The 24458-nt window shown below is 43.0% G+C and overlaps 1 protein-coding gene across 4 annotated transcripts; it reads left to right on the top strand.

The window, feature by feature from the left end:
- The first annotated feature begins 2542 nt into the window (after nt 1-2542).
- Nucleotides 2543-24203, top strand: fkbp15b (FKBP prolyl isomerase family member 15b). Of its 4 annotated transcripts, none has more exons than XM_031818908.1 (29): nt 2543-3012; nt 15134-15237; nt 15345-15423; nt 15547-15616; nt 15740-15814; nt 15914-16012; nt 16098-16247; nt 16371-16439; nt 16562-16705; nt 16812-16963; nt 17059-17107; nt 17232-17348; nt 17448-17532; nt 17726-17829; nt 17999-18199; nt 18290-18388; nt 18511-18605; nt 18741-18843; nt 19118-19150; nt 19612-19783; nt 19887-20023; nt 21104-21259; nt 21347-21499; nt 21713-21805; nt 21919-22032; nt 22120-22227; nt 22342-22937; nt 23141-23249; nt 23551-24203. In XM_031818908.1, the coding sequence occupies exons 1-29, from the start codon at nt 2999-3001 to the stop codon at nt 23623-23625; spliced, it is 3555 nt and encodes a 1184-aa protein (XP_031674768.1). In that variant the 5' UTR covers nt 2543-2998; the 3' UTR covers nt 23626-24203. The 4 variants fall into 4 exon arrangements, with proteins under 4 accessions (XP_031674768.1, XP_031674769.1, XP_031674767.1 ...); XM_031818907.1 differs by lacking the exon at nt 2543-3012 and adding an exon at nt 10900-11148; XM_031818909.1 differs by lacking the exon at nt 19118-19150.
- Nucleotides 24204-24458: the final 255 nt, after the last annotated feature.

The raw sequence follows: 24458 nt of genomic DNA on the forward strand, positions 1-24458 counted from the left end.
AGCTCTGCCACATCCGTTGAGCGTCAAAGCCGGTGTAGTAGGATTCAATCTTAATCCCGTTTTGACACTTTGTTTGTTTGACGGTTCGTCTGAGGGCATAGCGAGATTTTCATAAGCGTCCGGATTAGTGTCCCGCTCCTTGAAAGTTAGCTCTAGCCTTTAGCTCGATGCGGATGCTGCCTGTAATCCATAGCTTCTGGTTGGAATATTTACGTACGGTCACTGTGGGAACGACATAGTCGATGCACTTATTGATGAAGCCGATGACTGAGGTGGTTTGCTCCTCAATGCCATTCGATGAATCCCGGAACATATTCCTGTCTCTGCTCGCAGAACAGTCCTGTGTGGTACAAGTTGTAGTTCCTATAGAACGACAGCAAAAAAAAACTATTACAGTGGGGCAAAAAAGCATTTAGACAGCCACCAATTGTGCAAGTTCTCCCACTTAAAAAGATGAGAGAGGCCTGTAATTTTCATCATAGGTACACTTCAACTATGACAGACAAAATTAGAAAAAAAATCCAGAAAATCACATTGTATGATTTTTTATTAATTTATTTTTAAATTATGGTGGAAAATAAGTATTTGGTCAATAACAAAAGTTTATCTCAATACTTTATTATATACCCTTTGTTGGTAATGACAGAGGTCAAACGTTTTCTGTAAGTCTTCACAAGGTTTCACACACTTTTGCTGGTATTTTGGCCCATTCCTCCATGCAGATCTCCTCTAGAGCAGTGATGTTTTGGGGCTGTTGCTGGGCAACACGGACTTTCAGCTCCCTCCAAAGATTTTCTATGGGTTTGAGATCTGGAGACTGGCTAGGCCACTCCAGGACCTTGAAATGCTTCTTACGAAGCCACTCCTTCGTTGCCCGGGCGTTGTGTTTGGGATCATTGTCATGCTGAAAGACCCAGCCACATTTCATCTTCAATGCCCTTGCTGATGGAAGGAGGTTTTCACTCAAAATCTCACGATACATGGCCCCATTCATTCTTTCCTTTACACGGATCAGTCGTCCTGGTCCCTTTGCAGAAAAACAGCCCCAAAGCATGATGTTTCCACCCCCATGCTTCACAGTAGGTATGGTGTTCTTTGGATGCAACTCAGCATTCTTTGTCCTCCAAACATGACGAGTTGAGTTTTTACCTAAAAGTTATATTTTGGTTTCATCTGACCATATGACATTCTCCCAATCTTCTTCTGGATCATCCAAATGCTCTCTAGCAAACTTCAGACGGGTCTGGACATGTACTGGCTTAAGCAGGGGGACACGTCTGGCACTGCAGGATTTTAGTCCCTGGCGGCATAGTGTGTTATTGATGGTAGGCTTTGTTTCCTTGGTCCCAGCTCTCTGCAGGTCATTCACTAGGTCCCCCCGTGTGGTTCTGGGATTTTTGCTCACCGTTCTTGTGATCATTTTGACCCCACGGGGTGAGATCTTGCGTGGAGGCCCAGATCGAGGGAGATTATCAGTGGTCTTGTATATCTTCCATTTCCTAATATTTGCTCCCACAGTTGATTTCTTCAAACCAAGCTGCTTACCTATTGCAGATTCAGTCTTCCCAGCCTGGTGCAGGTCTACAATTTTGTTTCTGGTGTCCTTTGACAGCTCTTTGGTCTTGGCCATAGTGGAGTTTGGAGTGTGACTGTTTGAGGTTGTGGACAGGTGTCTTTTATACTGATAACAAGTTCAAACAGGTGCCATTAATACAGGTAACGAGTGGAGGACAGAGGATCCTCTTAAAGAAGAAGTTACAGGTCTGTGAGAGCCAGAAATCTTGCTTGTTTATAGGTGACCAAATACTTATTTTCCACCATAATTTGCAAATAAATTCATAAAAAATCCTACAATTTGATTTTCTGGATTTTTTTTCTCATTTTGTCTGTCATAGTTGAAGTGTACCTATGATGAAAATTACAGGCCTCTCTCATATTTTTAAGTGGGAGAACTTGCACAATTGGTGGCTGACTAAATACATTTTTGCCCCACTGTATTTACATGTTTCTTATGAGTGCATTTCACACTACTTTTGGATTATAATTGGATTTTACGGCTCGTATGAATGTCCTGCTTAATATAATGTGTGTGTCATCATCGCAAATGTATTATACTCAAAAAAACAGTCAACAAGTAAAATTACTCTTTGGCTAGCTTTTGCTAGCAATAACATTCTAGCTAAAAACGGCTGCATCTAAAATAGTTATTTTGCAAAGATCACAACCAAATATAATCTTAGCGACTGTTCAAGCAAGAATCAATCATAATTTTAACCGTATGAAAACCCCAAAACGTTATTTTGTTTAGAAGTAATAAAAACGTAAATCTATGCTATGTTGAACGTGCACAGATGGCGATAGCGAAGTCAAGCGCATCTGTGCATGACGTCTGTGTGTCAACTGCTGGAAAAGGGTCTGTAGCAGTTCTCAACAACATGGTTAAGTCTCATTTACCTAATACATTTACAGATGAGCCAATCGCGAGAAAGGTTTGAGGTTGGATGATTGGTTGGAAAGCTGCAGATGAGAAAGTTAGCGGAAGTGGATGCTGTGTTCGAATAAAGCAGCACATCGAAGAATGTCGGTGAAGATGAATGTCTGAAAGGACAACAGTGGTCGCAAAAACCGGAACAAAAAGGAAATTGTCTAAAATTGGAGTGAGGATACGTGTATGAATGATAATGAATCGCTTCTTGTTGGGATGCGTTTGTTGAGTAAGGATGCATTTGTGGGAAACCAGTTTCTACAGAGGTGTAGAAAAAATTGAAGTACTGTTATGTGCTGGGAAAAGAGGGGTCTGTCAGATTGACCAGGACTGGTCTTATTTTGATTAAGTGTATTTCTGAAAAACAGAGGAAGATAATCCGAACAACAGAAGTTTTGGGTTTTGAACTTCGGAGTAGAGCACTGGTCTAAGGGGTGACGACAGATGTTCAGGTTGAATACCTGAACAAAATTCCTGGTGTTGTTGATGGCCGGCGTCTGACCCGATGGGTGAATGGAGAAACATAAGTAAGTCTGCCAGTCCTGCATGTGAAGCTTGGTTATGTAAGATGCACTATACGAGCTTTCGACCCAAACCATTGCAGTGCAAGAATTGTAAAGGATGTGTACATTTTTCATGTGTGTGCAGACGGACAGACTATATTGAAGAACTGTGTAGGACGACTGTGCTGAAATTGTGGTGGGGATTGACCGTTCTAACAATCGAATCTCCAATGTGGAGGCGACAAAAATAAGTGATGCTAGTGAAGATATGGTCGTGGACGCACCACAGCCTGAAGAAAATGTTTTCTGCCAGTCAAGAGATACCCTGTGTGTTAAAAAAAGGTGGATTTTGTGGCATTCATTACCACATTTATGAACTGTACAGCACAAGTCTAACCAACTGGACATTACTGTGGCAGAAAAGGTATGGGGACTTAAGGATTTTACACCTGAAGACTTGCTAGGGGTACTGGCTCAAAAAGACCCGCCCTCCCAGGTTCCCCATTGAGCCTGTGTAGGGATCAGATTTATTTGATTTAGTTTAGTTTAGTGTATTTATTATTTGGTACATTTGGGAATCCTGTTTCCATCCCGCACAGTAGTTGGCGATCGCCAATATACTGTATACTGTGATATACTGTAATGAAACAGGCAGGGAGCAGGTTTCGAACCCTCGACCTTCTATAGCCCGAAGTCCAGCGCACTATCCACTGTGCCGCAAAAGCATACTCCGCGGCAGTCGATATCCGCGCTTATAAACCCGGGTTCGTTACAATACCATAGAAGAAGAGCATCATGTCCACCATGGCTTGTGTTTATTTTGAAAGTCTATAACATTGGACTTGGGTATAAAACATAATCACTTAATGCTCCATTTGTTGAATTGTGTTGGACAACTGGTAGGTAGAGTGAGAAGACAACCTTCCATTGGTAAAGTTAGCAACGGTTAAATCAGACAACGCTAGTTAGCTACGCTACCCGTATAATCGACTAGCTAACCTTGTTACTAACAAGTCAAACGTTTCTTATAATCGATTTTCGACGCCGAAAACCCTCTACATTGTAGCCAACGTATGAGACGTCATTATCTTCTATAACTGGTGTTGGAAGGGTGGCTCTCTTCACGTCTTTTTACTCGATTTCTTAGCGCAAACATGTTGAATTGCTTTGTTGACCTTTTGAATTAGATGGCATTTACCCCTAATGATCCCAGAGTGCAACGCGTTATTTACATTATGTAGTAAACGGGAAATAAGGCAATTTTTTATTAACAACAAATCAATACAGAAAGCACACGAGGGAACACAAGCATATATAGATGATAAACAATGGACAATCGAGCTAGGGGGTACAATATCACATTACAATTAGACAAGGACCTTAAGGGACATACATACACTTACAATTCTAACAGCTTTTTTGTTAGTAGAGCATTTAACTGTCTTAAAATACAGTTCAATTTATTTTTGTAGGGTAAGAAAGCGGGGTTTTTTTTGGTGTAAATTTACATTTGTGTATATGAAATTTGTCCAAAATAATGAAATTAATTTCATAAAAATGTTTCAGCTTATTTCTATCGTATGTAAAGAATCCAAGCAGTACATCTCTGATGTTTGTTTTCCTTAAACTTCTTCATATAGTGGTTGGCAGGATAATATTTATGAATAATTTTAAAGGAAACTTCCTTAATTTTGTTAACAAGTGTGTGGCAACATCCAAACTTTTTCCCAACAGATAGTATCAATAAATTCATTCCAATAAGGCATGACATAAGGTATAGATACAACATCCTGCTGAAACAAGGCTTGTATCGCTCTGTTGTTGAATGGACCAAAAGATAAACAAATCTTTCATACTGATGAGTCAACATGGTCAATAGAAGGTAGGCTCTGAGGATCAGGTCTCGACAAATTCCTGAATAACAGAGCAACACCGGAGGGAATGGCGTCTAAACCTTGTAAAGTGATAAGAATTCTTTATAACTGAGTAAAAGACCCTCTGCTTTTACCAGTTGGCTCACCAATAGGATATTATTTCGGAACCAATATTCTAAAAACAAAGAAGTATTTTTATACAATATATCCTGATTATTCCATATATAATATCTGTGTGGAGAAAAAAAATATGTTTATAAATTAAGGACCATGACAAGAAAACCTGCCGATGAAAAGCAGAAAGTTTCACTGGAATTTTGTCAATATTATAATTGCAAAACAACATGAAGTTAAGGGTTAAGTTAAGAGAAGACATGATGAGGAATAAAATTCCAGATAGAAGTGGGTCTTCTTTGGAATTATTTTATCCAATTGATCTTAAAAGTATTATTTAAAGTAGTAAAGTCCAGAAAATTCAGTCCACCATTCTCATAAGTGTTCATTACAACAGTTTTCCTAATGTAATGGGTACGGTTTCTCCAAAGAAAGTTGAAAAGCATCTGGTCTATCTCCTTGCTTATTTAACTGTCAAGATATAAAGATAGAGCCCCATATGTTAGTCTAGAGATACCTTCAGCCTTGGTTATTAGGACTCTACCTTTTAAAGATAAGTCCCTCTGTAGCCATTGATTTAGCTTCTTCTGGGTATTTTTAATAAGAGGGTTAAAATTGAGTAAGCCTCTAGACTTCTGATCCTTTGTAATGGTTATGCCTAAATATGTAAGTTCTTCTTTTACTGGAATACCATAATATGAAGGTGTCACACAATCTTTGACAGCTATGAGTTCACATTTACTCATGTTAAGATATAGACCAGATGCTTTGGAAAAGGATTGTATCACATTGATCGATATGGGAATTTGGTAAGCGTCTTTCAGAAAAAGTGTAGTATCATCAGCCAGCTGGCTTATAATAATTTCTTTACCAGCTGTGGAAATACCTTGTACAGGACTATTATTTAAAGAATTTGCAAGAAGTTGGGTGATTAATAAAAACAGGTACGGAGATAGGACAACCTTGCCTAATTCCTCTCTTTAACTCAAATCTAGGCGAGGTGCCATATTTCAATTTGATTGAGCTGTTACCATTTGCATAGAGAGTCTTAATGACCTTCAGAAAAAATCCCCAAAGCCAAGTCTCTCAAGGGAGTGGAAGAGAAACTGATGCTCTACTGTGTCAAATGCTTTATAAAAAAATCTAAAAAATAACATGAAGCTATCCTCAGTTATTAGGTCTGAGTAGTCAAGTATGTCCCCTACCTGACACCCTAGACCCACTCCAATTTGCTTACCGCCCCAATAGGTCCACAGACGACGCAATCGCAACCACACTGCCCTAAACCATCTGGACAAGAGGAATACCTATGTGAGAATGCTGTTCATCGACTACAGCTCAGCATTTAACACCATAGTACCCTCTAAACTCGTCATCAAGCTCTAGACCCTGTGTCTCGACCTCGCCCTGTACAACTGGACTTCCTGATGGGCCGCCCCCAGGTGGTGAGGGTAGGTAACAACATCTCCACCCCGCTGATCCTCAACACTGGGGCCCCACAAGGGTGTGTTCTGAGCCCTCTCCTGTACTCCCTGTTCACCCAAGACTGCGTGGCCATGCACACCTCCAACTCAATCATCAAGTTTGCGGACGACACTCCAGTGGTAGGCTTGATTACCAACAACGACGAGACAGCCTACAGGGAGGAGGTGAGGGCCCTTGGAGTGTGGTGTCAGGAAAATAACCTCACACTCAACGTCAACAAAACAAAGGAGATGATTGTGGACTTCAGGAAACAGCAGAGGGAACACCCCCCTATCCACATCGACGGGATAGTAGTGGAGAGGGTAGTAAGTTTTAAGTTCCTTGGCGTACATATCACAGACAAACTGAATTGGTCCACCCACACAGACAGCGTTGTGAAGAAGACGCAGGAGGCTGAAGAAATTTGGCTCGTTACCAAAAGCACACACAAACTTCTACAGATGCACAATCAAGAGCATCCTGTCGGGCTGTATCACCGCCTGGTACGGCAACTGCTCCACCCAACCGTAAGGCTCTCCAGAGGGTAGTGAGGTCTGCACAACACATCACCGGGGGCAAACTACCTGCCCTCCAGGACACCTACACCACCCGATGTCACAGGAAGGCCATAAAGATCATCAAGGACAACAACCACCAGAGCCACTGCCTGTTCACCCCGCTATAATCCAGAAGGCGAGGTCAGTACAGGTGCATCAAAGCAGGGACCGAGCAGCTTCTATCTCAAGGCCATAAAAATGTATCACTAGCCACTTTAAACAATGCCACTTAATATAATGTTTACACACCCCACATTACTCATCTCATGTATTTCTGTACTCTATACCATCTACTGCATCTTGCCTATGTACCATCACTCATTCATATATCTTTATGTACATATTCTTTATCCCTTTACACTTGTGTGTATAAGGTAGCAGTTGTGGAATTGTTAGGTTAGATTACTCGTTGGTTATTACTGCATTGTCGGAACTAGAAGCACAAGCATTTCGCTACACTCTCATTAACATCTGCTAATCATGTGTATGTGACAAATAAATTTTGATTAGTCTAAAACTAGTTTAACATTGTTAGAAATATGTCTGTTCCTCATGAAGCCAGACTGTGTTTCATCAATGATTGCATCCAGGACTTCTTTAATTCTTTTTGCAAGTAGTAAGGCTAATATCTTATAGTCATTATTAAGAAGACAAATTGGATGCCAGTTATCGACGAACAGAACTTCTTTTTTAGGCTTAGGTATCAGTGTTATTAACCCCTGACTCATTGTAGGATGGAGAACATTGTTTTTAATACTCTCTAAAAAAGACTTCAAATAGGAAGGGAGCTACTTCAGAAAATAATTAGTAAAATTCTGATGTAATTCCATTAACACCTGGTGATTTATTGTTCTTTAGATGTTTGATAGACTCTATATTCTCTTCAACTTTGATGGGTTCATCACACTGTTTAGATTCTATATCACTGATAGAGTGAACATTATTCAGCGAGTTAAAACACATATCTGTGGATTCCTGACAGTACGTAGAGCTATACAATTTTCTGTAAAAATTGCTACAGTATTTAGTGATTAATTTTTGGTCATCTGTAATAACACCATCAATGTTTAACTTCTGGATAGTGTTATTTTTAGAGTGAAATTTCTCAAGTCTAAAGAAATAGGATGAATTCTGTTCTCCCTCCTCAATCCATTTTTTCCTAGATCTAATAAAGGCTCCTTCTGCTTTTAATTTATATATATTATCCAGTTTATTTTGTAACTCAATTAGTTCCATCTTCTCCTCCCCCGAGAGGCCGGCTGGGGACCTCTGAGAAAGGGAAGTTATCTTAATGATCACCTTTTCCTCCTCAGCTCTTCTGGTCTTAGCAAGATTACTACCATATTTTCTAAGGTATTTGGACACCTCAAATTTAAAGAGCTCCCAGTTCTTGCAATAATATTTTTCTTCACAAGCCTTTTCCCAAAAGTGTGAGAGCAGATCTTTAACCTCAAATTGAACTATATCATTATTTAATAATGAGCTATTTAGCTTCCAGTAGGATGCTCTACCAAGGTTCGTATCAGGGGTAAATATTTTGATATCAATGTAAATAGCCTTATGGTCTGTGAGGGGAGTAGTACAAATATTTGTAGTAACACACTCACTATCAATACATTTGGATATAAGCCAAAAATCTATTCTGGATTGTCTGGAGCCTGTTTTGTTACTCCAAGTGAATGATCTTTCGGACGGACACCTCTCTCCATATATCAGTAAGATCAAACTTTTCCATAAAAAGTATTAAACCCAAATTCTGATTGGTTGGCCTACCTGGGGGCCATCTATCAGTTGAATTATCTATTGTAATGTTAAAGTCCCCTCCTATCAATAATAACGAATTGGGAAATTTAGATAACCAATGAAGTATATGTTTCTCTATAGATTCAAGCAACTCATCATTATCATGTTTGGTGTTGTACCCGTAGAAGTTTACAGTAATGAGTGTAATGTCATTGTAACTGATCACAAGACAAATAAAGTGACCAAAGGGGTCACATTCCGAGTGTAGAATATTACCACCAAAGGTATTTTTCATTGTAGTGACACCAGCGGAGCGTTCAGATCCATGGGAAAGCCAAATATCGTTGCCCCACTGTGACCTCCAGAAGTTGGCATCAGCCAAAATTGAGTGAGACTCTTAAAAAAAGCAAAAATCTGTTCAAAATTGTTTAGCAAATAAAAAGAATGCCTTACGATTCACACGGTTTCGTAACCCCCTAGCATTAAGAGAAACTATAGACAAAGACAAAACAACAAAGATTATATAAAAGTATAAACTGTAGTAGGATGAGTCAAAGACGTAGGAGCAGTGAACATAAACGATAAGGAACTGAGATCTGCAACAGTTAAGTCAATTTAAAGTGAAAATAGCTCATTGCATAAACTTTGAGCTAGACGTTATCCGGCTTTGAAATTCAACTCAACTGAAAATTATGTTCAAAACCAAACCAAGTGTTCTTGTAGTAAGAGAGACTATTGAGAAATCAAATACAAATTAATGATTTAAATAAACGGGTACCTACTATTTTATGTGCATATGAAAACTGAACATAAAAAAATGAATAAATGTTTTCATATACATGTTCCTCAGACCTTTGGGGGGGGGGATTAGTATTAATAACTAAATAGAACAATAACCGTGTAAAGTCAGAGCAGACCGGTATGCCCTTTAAAACAGTATCTTAGTTACTGTATACATAAAAAAAAAAAATACAGCTTTCAATCTTCTTCGGAAGTTTGTAAACAAAATAGGACTTGCGGTCATACAAGAACAAACTAATAAATTGAAGTACCTGAGTATTCCTGAAAAATAGCCACCCGATGCTTGTTAGGTAAACAACATAAGGAAAATGAGAATACCATGGCTGAAATCATCAACCATCTGTTCCTTCTGGTGAGATTTTAGGGAGGAATATGGATTTCTGAACCGTTGATGAAGCCTCGTCCTCCGACGAAGTAAGCATCCTTTCCCTCATTTCGTGCCATCTTGATCGTTGGCCACAACTTGTTCCTTCTTTCTCTGTTCCCCGGGCTGAGATGCTCGGCGAAACGCACACCATGGCTCTGTAGGAAGGCGTTCTTCCTAGCAGCTTTCCAGACAGCATCCCTGTAGAATCTGGCAGTGAAGAGGATGATGATACCCCTCAGCCTTGAATCGTTTTGCTGTGGCTTCTGGCTGAGGCGATGCACAACGTCGTTGGTATCACCAACTTTGTTATTATCTGCAGATGCGGATAGCCTCTCCTCGCACATCTTCATTCTCCACATCTGGCAAGCCGTAGTTCCATCTTCTTGTGCATTGTTCCAGATCAGTGAGAAGTCTATGGTAGACATTGTTATTCTTTTCCACACCTTTTTCAACTTATGCCACTCTCGTTTTCACATCCTTGATTTCACCACATGCAAACTCCAGTCTTTTTCAAGCCTTCGATAACCATGGTGTTCGTGCCAACCTTTTCTCAATGGCGTCAGACCTGGGGTTGATGAGCAAGGAGAGGGTGGCCACTATGTCAGAGTTCATGTTTTTTTTTGGGGGGGGGGGGTGGAGGTTTGCACAGAGTAACCGGTAAAGAGGGGAATTCGTCATCTTCAACAGCATTCGAAAGCATGATATTATCCATAGGCCAAGTGTAGTTATGGCAGTTGTCCATAAGCACGTTTCTCTCTTGTTGATTAGCAATAGAACGGCTAACTTCTTCCTTTCTTTTTTTGTCACGACTTTGTATAGACATGCCGAAATAAATAATCAAAGTATTATTCAAGTAAACAGTAAAAGTCTTATATCTTGAACAAATAAAAATAGTAAATGACTGTAAACTTTTTCACAATCTTTCTGAAGTTTGGTACGGAGCTCGGTAAAAAAAAGGGTCTGTTCAAGCTGCCATATTGGCACCTCCTCCAATAAGGCCATTACCCCGGAGCAGAACAATTCACAGTACCATGGATCAGGTGATATGTCAGCTGATGATCATAAGAAACAGGAAGAGAGATTAGTTGGTGTCCTAGCGTTGTTATTTCTCAATAAGTATTATATTTATCAACCCAAGAAAATCATAATATTTGAAGTATTATTGCTACACGAAAGAAAATACATTCAAAATGTTTGCCGCTGATGACGAGGATGGAGATTTTCTGTCGCCTACTGGAGGGTGAGTTTGCTTTCTTTCAGGCTAACTGGCTAATACCAATCTAGCTAAACTATTTTTCTTTGACATGAAGCTGTGCTTATTTTGTAGCTAATGGAAGCTAAGATATCTTGCTTGTTTGCTTTTTTAGACACTTCCTGAATTGAAGTAGGCTGGGCTATAATTTTCACAGAGCTAGCTAGTTACTGCACCCACTGACGACAACTGCACCGATGCTATTGAAAATGGCTAGCAGCCAACTACCCCCTGAATTCACTACAACAATTTGAGGTAGTCAAGCCCATTAACACACAGTCTGGTACATTGTTAGATTACTTGTTGTTATTGCTGCACTCTCGGAACTAGAAGCACAAGCATTTCGCTACACTCGCAATAACATCTGCTAATCATGTGTATGTGACCAATACGATCTGATTTTACGGATTTGAGCTAGTCTAGCTAGAGCTAGTACCTTGCACAATATACATCGAAGGAAAGCGTAACCTCGCCTTACACTTCGCGCATCCCCAGTTAGAGCCCTGTGTTCTGAGACAGGCTTTGTCCTCCACCTCTCACCCAGAGACAGTACTGCATTGGATGTGCATGTACAGTAGGTGTCTCATTCAACTGGTTCAGTTGCAGGTCACGGTATTTGCTATATCCTATGTTTTGGGTAGTTTGATTTCACCCCAATATGTTTTTCCATTTGCCTGTGAGCCCGATTTCAGTTCAAGAGGTTTGGTACCACAGTTGCTGAATTAATATCTTTGCTATGTCTCATCTGAAGTTCATATCTATTCAATCACTTGAACAATGCAGGCTAACTGCCAACTAGGGCATGTTGTTTTGCTCTCTAACATTTCCTGGTTAGTGGGGCAATTGTTCACTCAGATAATATGATTTGGAGGAATAAAGCTTGTTTGGGCCAGGAGCAGTGGAGGAGGGGGAGGCTAGGGTTGTGGCTCCTAATTCCTCTCACATGCTGCTAGTTAGGGCCAGTAGGGCGAGGGCTGCCTGCTCCTTCACATCAGCTCAGCAAACTGGACTGCAGACGTAGCCAGAGCACCACAGCTCTTCCAGTGATAATGGTGTCAAATCTGCCATGGTGGTGTGACTGCATTGGTGAGCAAGCCATTGGGCAAAGGAGAGGAGGGCATTGCTAAGAGTGGCAACACTGAAACTTAGTGTGTTGTTGGGTGGCCCATGCCTGTCTGTGGCCCATGCCTGTCTCTTACAAGTGGCTAAACGGGCTACTCTTCACCACCAGTCGTCAGCAACAAAGACCCCGACCTCAAGTTGCCTACCATGTCTTCTGCTCTGAGGGATAATGACTACCTTTGGAGGGAGATCCAAGGGTCAGTATGGCCCTGCTCTGGAGGGAAACGTTCAAATGAAACCTGATGTTTTTCATCTCGATAATGAACAAAGCATTAATTTGCCGCTTGTGGTCTGACTGTGGCAATTGAGGAAGGTCATGGTCTGAATCTGTGATATGGTTCTTCTGCTGGAAAGCATGTAAATGTTCTTGTGATGTATTTACGCTTCAGTTATGGCAACATATCGTTAGAGATGATGGTGCAATACCTGATGATGTAAGCTATTCTAGTGTGTACGATTTATTATATCCCAGTAAGAGCTGCTGTGATAACACACAACTGTGAATGTAGGTTGTTTTCGTCATCTTTCATTCAACAAACGGTTAAATGTGGAAATGGGCTACATGACTTATTAACATGAATATGTAATTTTTGCATTTTCACTTGTTGGATGCAGTTGCTTTGGGATTTGGAAAGATGTCTTTTTCAGATGAAAGGGCTCATAAGAGCAGCTTTTCTCTGTTGTGTGGCATGGGTCTTGATATACAGTGTGTGGTGGCTGTATAAACCAGGCATGGGGCTTGATATACAGTGTGTGGTGGCTGTATAAACCAGGCATGGGGCTTTTGTTCTCTGTGCTCAATATAAATACATTTTTCACTTCAATTTGTTGTCAGCTGAAATCAGGAACGGTAAGCAAGAAAATGGTTGACAATGAAACGGCAACAACTGAATTGACAGAATAGCGTTTGCTTTTTATCCAATGAGCTGTTTTTTTTTGTCTCTATAGAACATGTGTTTATCTGTTTGAATTTGACTTAGGAGAGCGTAGTAGACCTACCGCATTACGGTACACTAATAGGGCTTCTGCAGATTATGGGCTAACAGAAATAACCTAAATAACACTTGCTCTATGTCCAGGTTCCCCAGCCTGCAGGTGATTAAAATGAATAAATAATAATGATAATAATAATTTGTTACCCCAAGTTGAGTGTTAATTTTATTTTTACTTGTTGGAGCTGATTTGCAGTCACATGTCCAAGTGATTTTACTTTTGGAAATCTGTTTCAAAGTATTCCCACACATTGTAGATAGATGTGATTGTATACAAATGTAAGCAAGGTTAGAAATGGTCTTAGTCAACTATTATATCTGTTTGGGCTTCTTGTGGCAATTTGCAGTCTACAAATGAGTTGTAATTACAGTACATGCGGAAAGCTTTCAGACCCCTTCAATTGTTCCACATTTTGTGACTTTACAGCCTTATTCTAAAATGAAAACTTTTTTTCCACCAAAATCCATCAACACACAATACCCCATAATTACATTTTTGCAAATTTATAGACAACTGATATCACATTTATATCACATTTTCAGACCCTTTACTCAGTACTTTGTGAAGCACCTTTGGCAGCATTTACAGCCTCAAGTCTTCTGGGTATGACGCTACAAGCTTGGTTACACCTGTATTTGGGGAGTTTCTCCCATTCTTCTCTGCAGATCATCTCAAGCTCTGTCAAGTTGGATGGGGAGTGTCGCTGCACAGCTATGTTCAGGTCTCTCCAGAGATGTTCGATCAGGTTCAAGTCCGAGCTCAGGCTGGGCCACTCAAGGACATTCAGAGACTTGTCCTGCAGCCACTCCTGCATTGTCTTGGCTGTGTGCTTAGGGTCGTTGTCCTGTTGGAAGGTGAACAGATTTTCATCAAGGATCTCTCTTTATTTTGCTCTGTTCAACTTCCCCTTGATCTTGACTAGTCTCCCAGTCATTGCCGCTGAAAAACATTCCCACAGTATAATGCTGCCACCACCATGCTTCAATGTAGGGATGGTATTGGCCAGGTGATGAGCGGTGCCTGGTTTCCTCGAGACATGACGCTTGGCATTCAAGCCAAAGAGTTCAGTCTTGGTTTCACCATACTAGAGAATCTTTTTTCTCATTGTCTGGGAGTTCCTTAGGTGCCATTTGGAAAACTCCAAGCAGGCTGTCATGTGCCTTTTACTGAGGAGTGGCTTCCGTCTGGCCACTCTACCATAAAGGCCTGATTGGTGGAGTGCTGCAGAGATAGTTGGAAGAGTCTTGGTGGTTCCAAATTTCTTCCATTTAAGAATGGAGGCAACTGTGTTCTTGGGAACCTTCAATGCTGTAGAAATGTTTTGGTATCCTTCCCCAGATCTGTGCCTCGACACAATCCTGTCTTGGAGCTCTACAGACAATTCCTTCTACCTCATGGCTTGGTTTTTGCTCTGACATGCACTGTCAACTTATATAGACGTGTGTCTTTCCAAATCATGTCCAATCAATTGAGTTTACCACACGTGGACTCCAAGCTGTAGAAAATTCTTAAGGATGATCAATGGAAACAGGATGCACCTGAGTTCAATTTTGAGTCTCTTAGCAAAGGGTGTGAATATGTTTGTAAATACATTTTTAAAAACTAAAGAAATTATATATATTTTTTTATACATATGCAAACATTTCTAAACCTGTTCGCTTTGTCATTACACTGTATTCTGTGTCGATTGAGGAACTTCTATTTTTATACATTTTAGGATAAGGTTGTAATGTAAAAAAATGTGGAAAAAGTGAAGGGGTCTGAATGCACTGTATGTTCCGCCTCCTAGACCATCCGCCCAAGAAAAAGATCAGCTTGTGGCTGAATATAGTTGATTATCCCTGCTGTGTTATTTCAGGGCAAAGCTGGCATCACTTTTTGGACTGGACCAAGCACCTAGTCAGGGGAATGAATCCTTCCAATATACAGCCCCTAAACAGCCTAGGAAGACCTTGAATCCAGGTAAAAACAATTTTAGCAATAGAAAAAAATATGACCAAAGTTAGGTTAACATGATCAGGTGAAACTGAGATGTGTTTACTGACAATAGAGCATGTTTAAATTTCCAGGACCTCCTGCCCAGAAACCCACTGGCCCTCCTGGTGCTCCTGCAGTATTATTGGCTACAGCTATCCATGCTTTCAAATAGTGAGTATCTTTAAACTGTACAAATGTCTTGAAATGCCGCCCTGTTGGTCCTGTGACGAGACCCATTCATTTGTTTTGAGTTCATGACTTACTCCATAATCGATGGTGCATCTTTTTGTTTAGTCTTAATGGACAGTATCAGAAACAAGGAAAGCTTGGAGCTGCAGTCCTGGGTAACCACACAACCAAAGAGGTGTGAGCAGAGATGTGCTTTTATTTTTTTTAAATGTTAATGATTTCTGTCTCTTTGAACATGCTCATCATCATGCACGTTTGATAACAATGACGTAAAAGTTCCCTGTCTGTTTTTTCGTAGTACAAACTCTTGCTGTACGCCAGTCAACAGAAACAAGTGACTGCGGCCACGATTCATGTTGGGTTTGTCTTCACGGTGAGTTTGTGTCAGGAGAATCTGAGCAAGTTGAGGAGCGAGCCAGTTGGCTTCACTTAAAGAATCTCAGCTCTTACTCTTTCCCATTGTCTTCTGCAGGTTCAGCCCAGCAACTACTGCACTTTTTATGACGACCAGCGTCAGAACTGGTCCCTGATGTTTGACACAGACAAAGCTGCCGTGGACTTTTGTAAAGAGGTGAAGGACAGCAGATGGACTCTGAGTTTGATTAATTTAATACTGATATAAAAGTGATTGAATTGGCAACTTGTCTTTGATTTAGGTGTGTTTGGCAAAAGTGAACAGCGCCCCCTCCTTAGATATGGTGGTGGTGCAGGACCTGACACTAGGGGAGGGGCAGGGTGTTGAGAATGGAGACTCCCTGGAGGTGGCATACACAGGATGGCTCCTGCAAAACCATGCCATCGGACAGGTAAGATATCGCTGTGTTTATTGTGCCATTAGAGACCAGTGCTTTGCACATTGCTGTGTGTCCTCTTTGCCCTGGGATGTAGTGGTACAGCAATGGTCTTGTAATATTCAACTATTGTTTCAGGTGTTTGACTCCAACCTGAACAAAGACAAGCTACTACGACTGAAACTTGGCACTGGAAAAGTGATGAAGGTGAGTCATTGATGTCCTATGGGTGAGTCATTTGGGTTGTATAGGTGCAGCTTCTGTTCTCAAGAAGAATAGTAGGGACATGTGGAACTTACAGCTTCCTCACTCTCCTTTCTAATTGCCAGGGCTGGGAGGAGGGCATGCTGGGTATGAGGAAGTCAGGCCGGCGTCTCGTGGTGATACCCCCCAGTCTGGGAGACGGCTCCCAAGGAGTGGCCAACTGCGTCCCAGCAGACTGCACACTTATCTTTGAGGCAGAGCTACGACGGGTAGGACGTCCAGCATCTCTCAAATGGGACTGTCCGATAACATTAAGCCAAAAGTCACATTTGATGAGTTTCTTTGTCTCCTCATGCTCTTCTATTGTGTCCTCAGTTGAAGTTGGCAAAGGACAGTGTGTCTGACCGTGCCAGTGCTGGGTCTCGGGACTCTGCTGCCCCCTCACCTGCCCCCAGTATGGAGAACTTGGGCCCGGACCTCCCAGCAGGGCCCGCTCAGCCCCCTTCTACAAGCCCCGGGAGACCAGGGTAAGAGTAGAGGCTTTCCTGAACACTCATAACCATCTCTCAGCTCATTTCTTGTCTTTGTCCTTCTTTCATTGTTTTCACCCTCTCGTTTTCAGGGAACCACTACTTCGGGCAAAGTCGAATTCCATCAGTGAACAGTTGACAGTGAGTGCTTTCTCTTCTGAGTAACATTAGACTTTAATATAAAATGTTCAAAGCTGACTTGTTTGTAACCCAAGCCCTATCAGGCTGATGAGGTATAACCTACTCAATCTTCCCATGGCTCCAGAATCCAGATGCCACCAAAGCCAAGCTGATCTCTCGCATGGCCAAGATGGGCCAGCCCATGTTGCCCTTCATGGCAGGGCCCTCCTCTCAGCCAGACTCCAGTGACTCTGAGATGGAGGTGAGATGGAGGGTCCAAGGGATTGTATTTTCACATCGCTGCACCTACAGAATATGAGCTGATATAATGATGCTAGATATAACCAGTGTCTTCCTTCAGGACCCCAGTGTGTCCAGACTGAAGGAGCGTCCTGCTGCTCCCTCTCCTGTGCAGATCTCCCCTGCCCCCCAAGCTCCAGTGCAAGGTGAGCTCTCCCACAACCTCTGCTGGAGTCATCACTCTCCATGTTTAGCTGGCCAATAAATTGTCTAATATCACAGCTTTTTAAGACTCATTTAGACTGATTTGCTATAAAACTTTTTTTTCAGTGTGTCAATGTTTATTGATGCCCTGGGTGTAAATTCTCAGTTTGTACATAATGTGTATTTTTCCTACAGTGCTTTCCTACCCTCATGGGGCACCACCCTCTGCCTTGATGCCTGTCGCTATGACAACTGCTGCTCCGCAGCCTGTGATGCCAGGCTCCGCCCATGCCTTTCAGGTGAGAATGACAAATGTCATTTTCATCGTTCAACTGTCAAACATTTAAACAAATTTCCATGCTATTTTGTATTGGCTGCAGAGCTGACTTAAAGGCTAACCTCCTTTGTAACGAATCTTCCTCCATTCTCTGCTGCGTCATTGAATCAGTCTGTTATGTTTTTTCATAGCCTTATGCCTACCCACAGTCTTCTATGGCTCCCTCTCAACTTCAACAAATGGGCCAGATTTACCCCACCCAGACAGTGCCATACATGGGAGGCACTGGAGAGGTCACTTCCTTCCTCATGACTGAAGCTCGGCAGCACAACACTGAGATCCGATTGGCTGTCGGCAAAGTGGCCGATAAAGTGGACCAGTTGGCGTCAAAGGTCAGCAATATTATTATTATTCATCTTTCTGTATCAGACATTTCCACCTCCAGTATGACATCAGTTTTTCACTTCTCATCAATTTGACAGGTTGATGACCTTCAGAGGCAAGGAGGCCACTCATTGGCTATGCCCAGTGTTAATATGGAAACATCCATGATTATGCACAACATCCAAAGAATCATTCAGGTATAGTCTGGTTGGGGGGGGGGGGGGGGGGGGTGTTAGGGATTTAATTCCCTAATAACACTTTAGTAAAATGTCTACATGTTTTTTTTCTCTCACTGTATCTCACTATATTTACTGTACAGGAAAATGAATCTTTAAAGAAGGATGTATATGAGAAGAGCTCACGTGTAGAGGAGCAGAACCACAAGATTGGGGAGCTCATCAACCAGAACCAGAGGTAAGACACAGACATTGATGCAGAAGTTAACATTGGGGGATCTAAAATGGCACCATATTCACATACCAATTTCAGACACAGCTGTTGATATTCTCTGCGTGTCCAGCCAGGCTTGTCTCTTTTGTTGTTGTCCAGATACATGGAGCAGAGTAACCTGCTGATGGAGCAGAGGAATGATTCCCTGAAGTCCTCCAGTGAACACAACCAGGTCCGGGTGCTGCAGGCTGAGCAGGATAAGGTAGATCACAGTACCACCACCCTACCGTACTTCTTCTGTATATACTGTCATCAGACTGCAAGGAGGAACTAACCTTCTCTTATACTCTCACAGTCAGGGCTCATTATTCTCACGTGACTTAATGGCTCTATTACTGTATCTAACATGGCTTTAGGGATATTAGTGTTGTTTTTGTCTGGGGACTAGACTAACAGAATGACTGCTGCAGCTCCTGGCTATTTGTCCTGCTGTGTTCCTCTCAGGACCTTTAGTAGTGACTGCTCTCTCTTTCCAGCATGCACGGCCTCAGGACCTGTGCTTGGGCCAGGTGAGCCTGTTAGCTCTCGCTCTACCTTCCTCCACTCATCCTCCTTCCCGTCCCCCTTTTTGCTGACTTTTCACTTTTTTCTTCAGCCCTTTCCTCTTCATCAGTCATCATAATTCACCAGTCATCTTCTTCCCACAGGATCATGCTGTCAGGCTCCATGTTAACTCTGTCTCTCACTCATCACGTCCAGCCAATCACCATCACCACTGTCCGCTCGTACTGTCTATGGCTGTGTCCCAAAACTCTGAGATGGCCTCCTTTCCTCGTCGCCTTTCCTTCATGACCACTGGATAAAGGACTGGACACTTACAGTTCCCAACATCTTGATTTATTTCCAGTCAGATTAGTGATCATGAAGGAAATACGTTAGTTTAGGTTATTGGGACACAGCCTGCCTTTGGACTGTGTATTGTATAGACCGATAACACCGCTGACTAACAGTACTTGTCTCTGTCGCTCAGGTGCGTCTGACAGAGGAGCTGGCTACGTGTACAGCGCGGGTGTCCCAGCTGCAGCAGGAGGCCACGTCTCACCAGCAGAGGGCTGCAGAGCTGCAGAGCAAACTGACCTCTGCCCTGCAGGACAGTGACACACACTGCACACGCATCTCCTCCTTAGAAACCCAACTGGAAGGTTTGCACTACTCTTACATAATTATGTGCTATAAACACAATGTTTTTCTTTTAAATTGGTTAGAAAGGTGTCAGTGAGAGTGTGTTTATGTTGGTGTGAGTAGAGCTAAAGGAGACGTCAGAGCGAGGCCAGGCCCAGTACCGTACAGAGAAGCAGAAACGCAAAGAGATGGAGCTCAGAGTAAACAACATGGAGGAGGAGTTGCAGGACCTGAAGATTGACAAAGAAAGTCTGGAACGAGTGAGTATGGCACAGTGTCTGTGGGCTGTTTTCTCGCAAGGGCGCTGGGCGTGATGGTATTCCAGGGCATGTTCTCAGAAGGTGCGCAGATCAGTTGGCAGGCATCTTCACGGTAATTTCCAACCTCTCCTTCTCCCAGTCTGTAATGTTTTAAGATGACCACCATCATTCCTGTTCCCAAGAACTCTAAGGCTTCATGCCACAATGACTACCACCCTGTAGTGCTCACATCTGTCATGAAGTGCTTGGAAAGGCAGGTTATGGCACACATTAACTCCATCATCCTAGACACACTCCAACTTGCATACCGCCCCAACAGATGCATAGACGACGGAGTCTCAATTGCACTCCACACTCCATTTTCTGATGACCCAACGGTGGTAGGTCACTGGCGACCTACAGGGAGGAGATCCGTGACCTGGCACTGTGTTGCCGGGACAACAACCTCTCCCTCAATGTCAGTAAGACCAAGGAGCTGATTGTGGACTACAGGAAATGGGATGGCGGGCATGCCCTCATCCACATCGACGGGGCTGTAGTGGAGCGGGTCTAGAGCTTCAATGTCCTCTGTCCAAATCACTAAGTACTTAAAATGGTCCACGCGCACAGCGCCTCTTCCCCCTCGGGAGGTTGAAAAGGTTTGGCATGGGCCCTCAAATTCTCAAAAAAGGTTCTACAGCTGCACCCTTGAGAGCATCTTGACTGGCTGCATCACTGCTTGGTATGGCAACAGCACTGCACTCAATTGCCTGGCGCTATAGAGGGTGGTGGGGACAGCCCAGTACATTACTGGGGCTGAGCTCCCTGCCATCCAGGACTTCTATATCAGGCAGTGTGAAAGAAAGGCCCAGAAATCATAACCATGTACTTGTGCACGTGAGATTAAAACGTAACTTTTAGATTTAGCCTCCAACGCTTACATCTCTGCTAGAAATTGCCCAAAGGCACAGATCTAGGATCAGCTTACAGATCTCAGTTCTCTTCACTCCTGTACCATAACCTTCACCAATAGCGTGGGAAAAGGACCTAAAACTGAAATTAGATCGGTGTCTAAGGGTAGCTTCATCTTTCTTCTCTTAGACGCTGTCAGACAGGAAGAGGAAGTGGAAGGCGGAGAGGCAGCGGTGTGATGAGGAGATGGAGGAGCTGAGGAGGAGCAGCCAGCAGGACATGGACAGTCTAAAGACACAGCTCCGCAAGGCCAGGACCAGCACTGGCCAGGCGGCCTCAGAACAGGTACTGTACAGGGTCTAATAATATGTCTATGGGGAGAGGGTGAAGAGTAATTGTGAGTGTGCGGCTGACTGTGCGTGTGTGTCCCAGCTAGCCCAGCTGCAAGCGGAGCTGGAGGAGGAGTGGAAGAGGAAGTGTGAGCAGGCGTTGGCCTCAGCCAAGGAGCAGCAGGGGCGTCAGATGGCCGAACTGGTAGAGCAAAGGGACACACTGGAGCAGAGACTGACCCAGCTACAGGAAAAGGTCAACAGCCTAACCCATATTATACCGTATACAAAGCTTTCTCTCTCCTGACGTCCCTTTGGACTCCTGAGTTAATACATACTTTTATATTGTGTGGCTAAGGGGGATTTGTTACTGTTGTTATACAACAATGGAATTCCAAGTTCTAAGGCTGGTAAATTACTTGTTTAGCTTAATCTGTGAGAGTTTAGTGGCTCTAACGCATTCTAACAGTTCTCAGCTCTGAAGCAGTCCAGGGACTCAGAGGAGCAGGGCTTGCTACAGCAGCAGGTACAGGACGAGAAGCTGCAGGTCCTACAAGAAAAGGTACTGATGTGTTTACATGTTAGTCTAGCATTAGCAGCTAACTCTCTCCATATCATAATGAAGTCATCTTTCTCACACACCCACATTCTTTCTCTCGTTCTCCTCTCTTTCAGTATTCAGGCCTGGAGGAGCAGTCATCAGCTATGAAACAGAAGCTTGAGGGGCGAGTGGCTGAGCTGGAAAGGAGGCTGGCAGAGCAAATGGGCCAAGAGGACACTGCAGGGGAGGTGAGAGGGACACAGACATGTTTCACAGCTGAGTGTCTGTCTTACCTGTACTTCATGGTTTGACCCTAGCCCTGTGTGCCCTGGCAGGTGAAGCGTGTGATGAACGGAGTGTTCCACTCTCTGAGAGGGGAGTTTGACCTACATGAGACCTACACAGGCAGCGCTGTGCTCAGTATAATCGTCAACACCATAAAGGTACTGCATCTCTGCTTGACAATTATCGAGACTGTTATATCTTACTGTGTTATTCACAATGGAGATGGACTGAAAGGGATTTGGGTGAATTAATGTTGGTGTTTGACCCTTCAGAGTGTTACGTTGCAACTGCTCAACGTTACTGAGAGACCTTCGTCCCAACGGAGTGAAAAGGAAGAGGAAGAGGTGGTGGAGGTCAGTGATGTGAAGCTTCGTGAGGAGAGACCACCACAGGATGTCCATGTGAATGGAGAGGAAGAGGAGGAGCAGAGGGTAGAGTCAGAGCAGCCTAGTGAGGCCGTTGGGCAGATGGAGGGAGACCCCAGAGATGTGCAGGAGAGGGCTCGTCTGGAGGCAGAACCAGAGACCGAGAAGCCGACTAAGGTGGAGCTAGCGTCAGACATCCACACAGAACCAGAGCAGCAATCACACTCAACCCAGCCACGACCAACATCTCCCGAGCCACTGGGAGAGAACACCACCGAGGCTTCGGAACCCACTGACATAAACCCTGAGGAGAATCTGCCCTCTGAGATGGGACAGGAATGTCAGTTAGAAGGTGATGTAATTACCCCAGAGGTGAAGAAAGTGAGTGTGCCTATTGAGGGTCCCATGGGTGAACTGGAAATAACTAGCCCCAAAGCCACAGGTCCTCCAACCCAGCCCCCACCTCCACCAAGCCCTCTGCATGACAGTCCTGGGAAAGTAAGGTGAGTTTTCTAGAGAGACCAGTGAACTACACAACCCAGTCTCATTCAACTGAGCCTTATCTCTATGTTCATAATAAGTCTGTTGTCCCTTGCTAATATGCATGAATTCCTGCACCTCTCTCTGCCTTCTATCCCCCCCCCCCCTGCTCTCCCTCCTTGCTCTACTCTATGTCCATTCTCACTTGTGTGTTCTATTCTCTCAGTCTGACTGAGGGAGTAGGAGAGGAAAATGGAAAGGAGACATTTTTCCAGAGCACAGCCCCAACCAAACCCCCACCACCACCCACTGAGGAGGAGGATGATGATGAGCTGGTGAGGAAGGATCAGTAGAGCCACACCAGTTCTCTCAAATTTATACACACTGCTTCTGTTCCCCTTGTTTGTCAGTAAAGTGTGTCTGTTACATGGCCTACTGAATAGTACATCAGGTAACATAAAGCTGGTTTCAAGATATAATTCAGTGGCAGGTTCCTCTGCTGTTGAATGTCTGACAGGAACTTGTTCTGAATTACTTCATTCATTTCAGAACAGTCTCATACATTTTTTGTGGTTGGTCAGCATACGATTACGGAACACAGCTCACATTTTATATACTTTCCCCATGTTTTCTAAGAGCTTGAAGGGGCGACCTCCCCCAGCCCCTCTGTTTGGCGATGAAGAGGATGAAGATCTTGACTGGCTGGGCTGAGCAACAACTGAAGTGATAAGTCTTATGAGTCTTGAAGGCCATCCTCTAGAGAGATGATTTCCACTGTCCTAGAAGAGCATATACCTGGATGAACATGTAGTGAACTCAGTCTCTGTCTGAGATAAGGGAACTCTGAACAATGTGAGTGAGAAGGACGTCCTGTCAGACTGCCCTGAACACTGCGGTTAAAGATCTGTGTGCCATGTTGAGATCTGTAGGGCTGACCTGATTGCTGTTGCATGAAAGCCACCTTTGATCAATTAAGTCTGATGAAATCCACCAGAAATCTCCCCCCCCCCCCCCCCCCCCCCCCCCCATGCAATCAAAGTCAATCCATCTGTTAGCCCTGTAATTTGTTTTCATTGGGTCTTCAAGACTAAAATGATGGTCTAGGGTATTTTAACTACTGTAGCTTGATGTTCATTTATCTGATTTGATTTAAGATGTCTGTTTGCTTGTTGTCAGGGTTACAAGGCTGTTGTGTATTAATGAGGGCTTGATGCTTCAAGAACATCTAATTTAAAAAAAATGTTTGCTGAGATTCATTCCAGAAAATAAAAAAACATATAAAAAAAGATGTCCACATTCTTTCTTAAATTTTTTTCTTCTTCTTGTATTTCCACAAGATATTGCACCAGAGAGATTTCTGCATCATTTTGGTATGACATCCATAATCAAACCAACGACCTGCAATCAATGAATGCTGATACTGCTAGATTATAGCATACTTACTGCAATTAAAACGTTTAAAAATACATCGACAAAACTGGATCATAATTTGGTGTTGACACATTTACCATAACACCATATAATAAAGTATACCTAAAATGAGT

The sequence above is a fragment of the Oncorhynchus kisutch genome, linkage group LG3 (assembly GCF_002021735.2).
Source record: "Oncorhynchus kisutch isolate 150728-3 linkage group LG3, Okis_V2, whole genome shotgun sequence".
Classification (NCBI taxonomy): Eukaryota; Metazoa; Chordata; class Actinopteri; order Salmoniformes; family Salmonidae; genus Oncorhynchus; species Oncorhynchus kisutch.